The sequence below is a fragment of the Pangasianodon hypophthalmus genome, chromosome 23 (genome assembly GCF_027358585.1).
Source record: "Pangasianodon hypophthalmus isolate fPanHyp1 chromosome 23, fPanHyp1.pri, whole genome shotgun sequence".
Classification (NCBI taxonomy): domain Eukaryota; kingdom Metazoa; phylum Chordata; class Actinopteri; order Siluriformes; family Pangasiidae; genus Pangasianodon; species Pangasianodon hypophthalmus.
The window spans coordinates 5,541,929-5,551,264 of NC_069732.1; the positions used below are offsets into that span (position 1 = coordinate 5,541,929).

Below are 9,336 nucleotides of genomic sequence, written 5' to 3' on the forward strand. Positions count from 1 at the left end.
TTACTGCTACATACATACATAGCTACATTACAAAGAAAGATTGAAAGAGTCACATACGTACACTAAATGGCCAAAAGTTTGTGGACACCTGACTATCACACTCATATGTGCTCTTTGAACATCCCATTCCAGATTCATTCCCCCTTTGCTGTTATAATAACCTCCACTCTTCTGGGAAGACTTTCCACTAGATGTTGGAGCGTGGCTGTGGGGATCTGTGTTCATTAGGCCACAAGAGCATTAGTGAGATCAGGCGCTGATGTTGGTGAGGAGGTCTGGGGTGGAGTCGGCTTTCCAGTTCATCTCAAAGGTGTTCAGTGGGGTTGAGGTCAGGGCTCTGTGCATGCCACTCGAGTTCTTCCACTCCAACCTTAACACACCATGTCTTCATGGAGCTCGCTTTGTGCAAAGGGGCATGCTGGAACAGGTTTGGGTCTCTTAGTTCCAGTTAAAGGATATCTTAAATCTACAGCATACAAAGACATTCTATACTCAATTGTGTGCTTCCAGCTTTGTGGCAACAGTTTGGGGAAGAACCACATATGGGTGTGATGGTCAGGTGTCCACATACTTTTGGCCATATGGTGTATGTATTTTCAAAGTTTTACCAGTTTTCTTATTCTTAGACATATTGAGTAAATTAAAGTAAAGCTTAACTTCCTTTTTAAATATTAATAAAATAGGTTTTTGGTTGATATAGGCTTATGAATATGAAATGTACCTAATATAATGAAAGGATTAATCATATAATATTGGTTGAATGTATCAATTGAGACACTGGCGAAGCCAAACAATACATTTTTTAAAAAGCAAAAAGATGCAATTTAAAACATCTCCTGAGACCAAATCATAATATGAACAATTAATGAACAGTCTTTTTAAATTTCTGCCAAAAAAAAGTGCCAAAGTGCAGGGTTTTTTTTTTTATGTTTAATGCAACTGTATTAGAAAATAATTACCTAAAATAATTAGATACAATAAAGTGAATGGCAGAGGAGTGTACAGATCAATATACTAATATCGCATCAGTACCCTTTTCTTTTTTGTGTGTCTGTGTAAATATTTAGTCTTGACAGTTTTCTTCTTTTGCAAGTGTAGTGCAGTTGATGCCCGACCTCCCAGTATATAGACGTCACTGTGATACGGAAATCTCGCGAGATTTCCTTCTTCTTCGCTCCCGGGAAACTTCTCTCCACCGAGCTAGCTTAGTCGCTATCAGTAGCGGGTCAGAATGCCGTCGAATGAATATGATGAGTGAGTATCTCTATTTAAAAAAAAAAGACGATTTTTGTGTTAAATATTACACACAAGCTAATTATAGATCTCTTTCTTAGCTCGAAGCCAAGCTGGGCCGACCAGGTTGAAGAAGAGGGAGATGAAGGTAAGTTTAGCGTGAGCTAGCTTAGCACGCGCGTGTGTCACAGAAAAGCGAGTCCCAAATTACTGCTCACTTCCTGTGTAGGTGTTCTTCATAGGGCATAGCGTTCACTTAGACACTACGTAATGTAAGTGCACTATAACGGCATTTGGGATGGAACCTGACCAGACTGCTGACTTCCCACGCGTCAAAACGTAATTTTAGATATACGTGGTATTGATTAAACACTGACACCTAAAAATATAAGTTAAAATATAAAAAAAAATTAACATCAGTTAAACTGAATGCTGTGGTATTAGCCAGCTAGCTCTATAATTCGGCGTTTGGCTTCTACTCGTCGCTAAGCTAATCTTTTCCTACCGCTATTCCGTCATGTCCCGCCTCAACGTTAGGATTGGCTATCGGTGTTCCGCGGCCTGCACAGGGATTGGCTCACTGCTGGAAACGTGCGCTGATAGCCAATCATAGCGCAGGATCCTGATAGCTAGCCAATCACAGCGAAGGGGCGGGGGTTGGACGGAAAATGGATGGAGAAAACGTAAAAAAAAATCAGCTGCTATAGTACTATAGTAAAGAAGCGTGTCACTGTGGATAGCTGGGTGTTAAATTTAGATTGTTTCGTTAATATCTTTAATTTACACAAAATTACCGAACTGAAGAACTTTTAGAGCATTATTTTTTTTTCTGTTGCTTTCTGAGACCAAAAGTGTGCCTTGCTTATTCATTGCTAATTATTTGAGATTCGATATAGATGTAAAGTCATATCCTGTTTTACACAAAAGATAAAGTGCAAATGCTTCTAAATCAAATCCTATACCTTTATATTGCATGTCCTACAGCTTGCCCTATGGGTGAAGGTGCTTATAGCCGATATGTATGGTGGAGATGTAGTCATGGATATGTATCTGATGAGGTTCTTGTTCAGACCTTGAACATATTTCGTCAAAGTTGTAAAGGCTTAAGACGCAATAAAGCCCGTGTCATGCTCAAAAACTAGAACTTTACCGGTAATGTTCAGGGTATACACGCTCACACACACCCTGCAACCAATACTGTACTGGTAAGTAAGTAAAATGTATTTATTATAGCACTATTCTAGACAGTTGTCACATAGTGCTTCACAATATATAATATTGTATGAACATAAACAAGACAGGGAATAACAACAATTACAACATAACACACAGCCATAAAGTAAGACATAGTGTAAACCATTAAAACAAAAAGCCAGCACATCACCCACTGTAAGCTAGGAGAAAGCCAGCTTGTAAAAATGAGTTTTTAAGAGTTTCGTAAAACCTGACTCAATTTGCTGATCTTATGCTCAAAGACAGATCATTCCAAAGTCTAGGCGCTAAAACAGCAAACGCTGTGGTGCTTGTGCAGTTTGGCTGGCACGCAGTCACACATGCCATGAACAGACCGTGCTGCTATACGAAAATATTACACGCTCTTTCTCGCTCAGTCAGATCTCTCAATCTCTCACTCTTTCTTTGTCTCTGTCTGTCTCCCTCTCTCTCTTTCTCTCCCTCTCTCTCTCTCTTTCTGTCTGTCTGTCTGCGTCTCTCTCTGTCTGTCTGTCTGTCTCCCTCTCTCTCTTTCTCTCCCTCTCTCTCTCTCTCTCTGTCTGTCTGTCTCTCAAAAAGCAGCCTGTCATTTTACTGAGAAACCAAAAAGCATAAACTCCTCTGTCCTGAAAATTTTCTTAAGCTGGGAAGCTTTGCCTTGTTACAAAGCGCTTACAACCGAGACTACTTCCATAAATGTTAAATAAATATCTTCTAACAAAAAAACGTCTTTGCATCCGCTATTATATGTTTTACTTTGTTGAACTTTTTTTTTTAAACTCTGTTTATTACTAGTCTTAGATTATGTGCAGCCTCCACCATATATATCCCTGTGTATGAGCTGTTGCTATAGAAACAATACCGTATTAGAACGAGCGTATTAGAACGAGAATAATGCACACCTTCTGACCAATCAGATTTGAGCATTCAACCGTGCTGTGTTATAAAACAAAATAACTGACTGATGGAAATTGCATTTAAAAGACTTGAGCTTGTTTATCGCTTCCATCTTCTCTACTTGCATCTGTTTGTGCCATCATCTGATGAATAATGAAGTCCTTTATTTCTGGGTCGCTCCATTAGGCATTATTCCTGTTTATCTTGATTGTTCGTCTTGTTGTATTTTTTCTGTGTTAATGTTTTAAATCGGCTGCTTTAAAACATGCCTCTCCTGATAATTTCGCAGGAATTACTTGGTCTCATATACTTTCCCAGGCTTTCAGCTCTGACTTGCATTCAGATGATTATTTAAAGTTAAATTCAGACATAAAATTACATGTGTGAAAAAGACCTGTGGTTCTAAATCTCTTCAATTATTCTCGCAATTGACACAGCCTCCCTAATGCATATCACCTTCCACATTCCTGTCAGCATGATGCAGTTCATAACCCTGAACCCCTGTCCTTCAAGTTTTAGTGTTTTCTCTCATATAATATGCAACGTTTAACCCAGTTTAGACCTGTTAGTTAGCTGATGAGTTTAATCAAATGGGTTAGAAGCGAGGGGAAAACACTAAAATGTGCAGGGTCGGTGTAGAACTGAGCTGTAGTAGTCTTTGTGCCTATTTAATAAAGTCTTCTTAATTTTTTTTAAGGCACTCTTCCATCACCAAAAGAGACAGTCAAAGGCAATATCAAGACTGTCACAGAATACAAGATAGATGAGGATGGCAAGAAGGTCAAGGTGAGAACAGTTCTGGAAACAGGATATTGAGATTCCTGGATGAGAAATTCACTTGTTACATGCTTAGCGTTGTTATCTTCCAACTTCAGATTGTCCGAACTTTCAAAATTGAGACAAGGAAAGCTTCCAAAGCTGTCGCCAGGAGAAAGGTATGATGGCTTCAGCTGCTAAATATTATGCACTTATGCAATTGGAAAATTAAAAAAAAAATCTGCATATGTTTATTTTTATTTCTGTCTTGCCACTATGCAGAATTGGAAAAAATTTGGAAATTCCGAATATGATGCACCGGGTCCTAATGTAGCCACCACCACTGTCAGTGATGATGTCTTCATGACCTTCATCTCCAGTAAGGAGGTATGTAATTAAATCTTCTTATGACACATTTCCACTGGATAGTTTGGTACAATACAGTACAATGACACATATTTTACATTTTGTCGTTTTCCCACTGTCAAGTGAAATAAGGACTTGCAGGATTTGATCAAGTGGGAAACATCACCATCCCACAAGTTCCAGAAAACTCCTATATCACAGATACAGTTATGTGATGGGGAAATGAACTCGGGTAGTTTTGAATCCAGTTTAGAAACTGTACCATACTGTACCACACTGTCCATGTGAAACTTGCTATTGGATGGATGGATTCTTTGATGGATGGATGGATGGACTGATGGTTTAATTGATTGATAGATTGACTGTTTGTTGGATGGATGGATTTAATGATAATGAATGGATAGAAGGGATGGATGGATTGATGGTTTTATTGATGGATGGATTTAATGATGGATGGATAGAAGGGATGGACATATTAATGGTTTGATTGATTGGATGGGTGGGTGGATTTGATGGATTTAAGGATGGTTGCATGGATAGAAGTGATGGATCTATTAATGGTTTAATTGATTGACCGGTGGATGGATGGATTTAATGATGGATGGATTAATGGTTTAATTGAAAGACGGATTGACTCGATTGATTGATCGATTGGATGGGTGGGTAGGTGGGTGGATTGTTGGATGGATGGAAGGGTTGTTTGTTTGATGGATGGATAGATGGATGGATTTAATGATAATGAATGGATAGAAGGGATGGATGGATTGATGGTTTTATTGATGGATGGATTGACTGATGGTTGGATGGATTTAATGATGGATGGGTTTAAGGATGAATGGATGGATGGATTTAATGATGGATGGATGTTTGGACTGATTGGTTGTTTGGATGGATGGATTGGTGGTAATTCAGGAACTTTATTGTTTCTGGTAGTGCAAATCAGAACTTGATGTGCTTCACCTCTCTCTTTCAGGACTTAAATTCTCAAGACCAGGATGAAGATCCTATGAACAAGCTGAAAGGCCAGAAGATCGTGTCTTGTCGTATTTGTAAAGGGGATCACTGGACCACCCGCTGTCCCTATAAAGACACTCTGGGTCCCATGCAGAAGGAGCTGGCTGAGCAGCTGGGCCTGTCCACTGGGGAGAAGGAGAAGGCTGCAGGTAGGGTAGCAGAACAGCGTTTCAGAAACAAAGCAGCTCCTCAGTGGTGTTCATTATATCTGATTCCCCTTTTAGGGGTTTGTCCTTACGATTTGGTTACGGTGGTATCTTGACACAAATTTCAGCAGGGGTTAATTATGGCCTGCACCATTAGTAAGGAATAAAAAATGAGACATGCTGTTACAGGAAAATAGTGCAGGCTGACACAACGCTAAGTTGTTACCACCCTGGAGGTGAATTTTATTTATTTATTTATTTATTTTTAAATAAGAGCCCATCCTGAAGTGGTTTATTCCACTGATACCACAGCAGTTTGTCACTGTATTGTTGCGGTATGTCTGAGAAACATCTTAGCTCCTGTTAGGAATTGCATTATAAGAACTATAAACAGTTGTTCCCCCTTACCAGCCTCTTTCTCTCGCTCTCTCTCTCTCTCTCTCTCTCTCTCTCTCTCTCTATCTCGATTGAAGTTAAAATGCAGTTTGTCATATTACAGAGAAACCGCCCAAAATAAAAACATCCTGATCAGGAACCTCAACATCCTGAAGAATTTCCCATGTCAGAAAATTTTTTTACAGCTTTATCTCTGACTGTTACAGCTCTGACACTGACTCCTAAAAATGCTTAAACAAAAAAAGTCACTTTCCTGAATTCTTCAACATCAGTGATTAGAGCTTTGCTTCTTTGTTAATGTTTTTAAAAATGTTTATTAGTCTCTTTCTAGTCAAAACAATGGAGCTGTCCCTTCTGTAGTCAGTGTACAAGGCACTGTTTTTTCTAGACTTGTTTGAGTAATTTTTTATTTAGTTTGCCCAACACTGCTGAGATGGTGAAATGCTACATAATTTCCCCCTTCTCTGTGCAAGCTTTCCACCATTGTGGATTTTTTTTTTATTTTTATTTTTTTAAATAAAACCCGAAAATGCATTTTCATGAGCTCCCTGCTGTTCTGAAAAATGTTCCAGACAGTCACAACAAAAATGCTTGTAAAATGTCACAGTCCTACACACTAACTGATGAGCGTTGATTTGAGCATGAATCTTCACTGCCTGTTGTTCAGAGCCTGAACCTGCTCAGCCAGTCCAGAGCAAGACCGGGAAGTATGTTCCTCCCAGCCTGCGGGATGGAGGCACGCGCCGAGGAGAGTCCATGCAGCCCAACCGCAGAGGTGTGTTTAAGATCCACACAGTTAGATCACTTTCCCCTGTGTTAACTAAACAAACTTACCCAGTTATCATCTCCACGTTAATGTGTTCATTTATGTCCAGCTGATGACAATGCTACAATCCGTGTGACCAACCTGTCTGAGGACACGAGGGAGACGGATCTGCAGGAGCTCTTCAGACCGTTCGGCTCCATCTCTAGGATCTACCTGGCCAAGGATAAGAATACGGGCCAGTCTAAAGTAAGTCTTATTAGTAACCATAACAACATGTATGTACATATTACTGTAGAGTGACTGGTGGTAGAAAAATAACACAAAAGGCAAAAAAAAAACACAAGGCATCTAGTGTAGAGAAATCATAACTTCATTAGCAAACCTACGGGGAAAGTGAAAGCAGATCTGCCCACTTTTACACATTTTGTGTAGGAACTCTGCATTGTTATGCAATATTATCCATAATCTGCTTTTCCAAGGTACCTGGTTAGAGATTTGTCCATCCCTGGATGTATTTGCTTTAAAATTTAGTAGTTGTTTTGTACTTGTTGTAAAGCTCCTGTAGATACGACCGTGGGGTTACAGAGAGTTCACGTTCCCCTGCTTTAACAGGATGCAGCAAACACATTGCAGCTGCAGAACAATTTGTTTTTGTTCGGCTGCATGTGTATAAGCGGTACAAACTCTTCACGTGTCTGCTGTCTGACTGTGGCATGTGTTAGTATATGTTAGCTTTGGGTGTTGATATAAAGAGCAGACGTGTGAGAGCACTTTTCTGTGCATCCTGTCTTAAACAGGCGTCAGCATGTGAATGGTGACAACAGGTGCATGGCCTAAAGTTAAAATTTGTCCTGATTTGTTTTATATTTCTCCTACACTACAACAAGTGGCCAACAATTACAATTGTTTTTATTTATTTATTAAACAACAATGTGTACTTTTTATCCTTTTATAGTTACATTCAGTGTTTTGGAATGCCTGTGAAAAAAGTTTCATGTTATGTTGTGTTTTTTCCCTCTGGTTTCTTGAACTTAATAAGACAAAAAAAAAAAAAAAAAAAAAAAAACAGCTTTTCATATTACAGACAAACTGCAAATGCCTCTGTTGTGATGACTACCCAGTGGTGGAAATCTTACTGTTATAAAACACTGACACTGGAGACTCCTTTCATCAATGTTAAATGAATTTCACCAAGAAACTTCTCCATTGATATGTTTTTCTTTGTTAAATAACACGTTTATGTTACTATAATATATACTATATACTATACCATTACTATAAACCTGATATTTGCCTCGTATTCGGAAACTACTGTCAGCTGTGAGCTGCTGTTAAAGAAACTTACCCAAGAAAACACCTTCTGACCATTCAGAATAGAGAATTCAGTAGCGCTTTGGTATAAGTAACCATCAGCCCTCATAACTGAACTGCACTCCTTTGTTTTGCTCTTCAGGGTTTTGCCTTCATCAGCTTCCACCGGCGTGAGGATGCGGCCAGAGCCATCGCAGGAGTGTCAGGCTTCGGTTACGATCATCTTATCCTCAATGTGGAATGGGCCAAGTAAGTACTGCTGAAGCATACAGACAAGATAGTGTGTGCGCGTGCTTTTACATTCAAAATGCGTAATAAATACTTTCTTTTCCAGACCATCCAACAACTGAGAGTGAGTGCTCCGCTTATATTCCAGGAGGACGACTGAACGTTGTTCCAGTAGTGAATTGCTGTTGATTGAATTAATAAACATGATGATGAGTAATTTGCTTCTTGGTTTTTTTTTTTTTCTTCCCCAGATTCTATATCTTTTTAAATGTTAACATTTAGAGCAAATAATTTTTTTTTTTTTTTTTTTTCACATCAGTGCATGAACTTACAAGATGTGGTCTGGAGGAACTTGGATTAAGCTGCTGCAAAAAAAAACAAAATTATTTTTGTAAAAGGGAACTTGGCAAACCGGAACATGATTTGAACATAGACGGAAACCAGACATCCCTTACTTTGTACTTTTTGGTCAGTATGTATTTTTTCAATTTCAGAAAGGTCCACTTTTTTTTAACCTGTTTGAAAAAAAAATTGTCATGTGGCCCAAATAGATGATCTTAACTGTATGATGCTGTTGGAATTTTATTTTTTTTTTTTTTAACTATGGGGCCAAGGACAGTTTCAGTCTGGGTCTTTGTGGCTCTAAAAACAGGTAAATGATTTTCTTTTTAACTCTTCTATAGCAGCGTGTGGTATGCAGTTAGGGGTTGTGGTAGGGTTCAAAATAAAATGTGCACATTGCAGAATAGAAAGTGGACCTGAAAGTCTCAGTATGAGTACATCTGCACTCACCGTGCTTGGATTTTGGTGTGAGTGTTTTTGTAAACCAAATAAGCAGTACTGAGACCTTTACCACAGCCCTGTTCAATTCCTCGATCTAATTGAAGACTGGCAAACCACAGGTTTATATTAATGTGCTTGTTCTAATGCCATGTCTGTAGTAATTCGTTCACAGGGACTTGAATAAACTCTCCTCATAACACAATGCATAACATCATGCACATACAGGTC

At 38.9% G+C, this 9,336-nt stretch overlaps 1 protein-coding gene across 1 annotated transcript; it reads left to right on the plus strand.

Annotated features, from left to right (window-relative positions):
• The first annotated feature begins 1,132 nt into the window (after positions 1 to 1,132).
• Positions 1,133 to 8,542, plus strand: eif3g (eukaryotic translation initiation factor 3, subunit G). The gene is made up of 10 exons (XM_026929400.3): positions 1,133 to 1,254; positions 1,335 to 1,381; positions 4,040 to 4,128; positions 4,218 to 4,277; positions 4,381 to 4,485; positions 5,438 to 5,627; positions 6,688 to 6,795; positions 6,896 to 7,032; positions 8,240 to 8,346; positions 8,432 to 8,542. The coding sequence occupies exons 1-10, from the start codon at positions 1,232 to 1,234 to the stop codon at positions 8,445 to 8,447; spliced, it is 882 nt and encodes a 293-aa protein (XP_026785201.1). The 5' UTR covers positions 1,133 to 1,231; the 3' UTR covers positions 8,448 to 8,542.
• Positions 8,543 to 9,336: the final 794 nt, after the last annotated feature.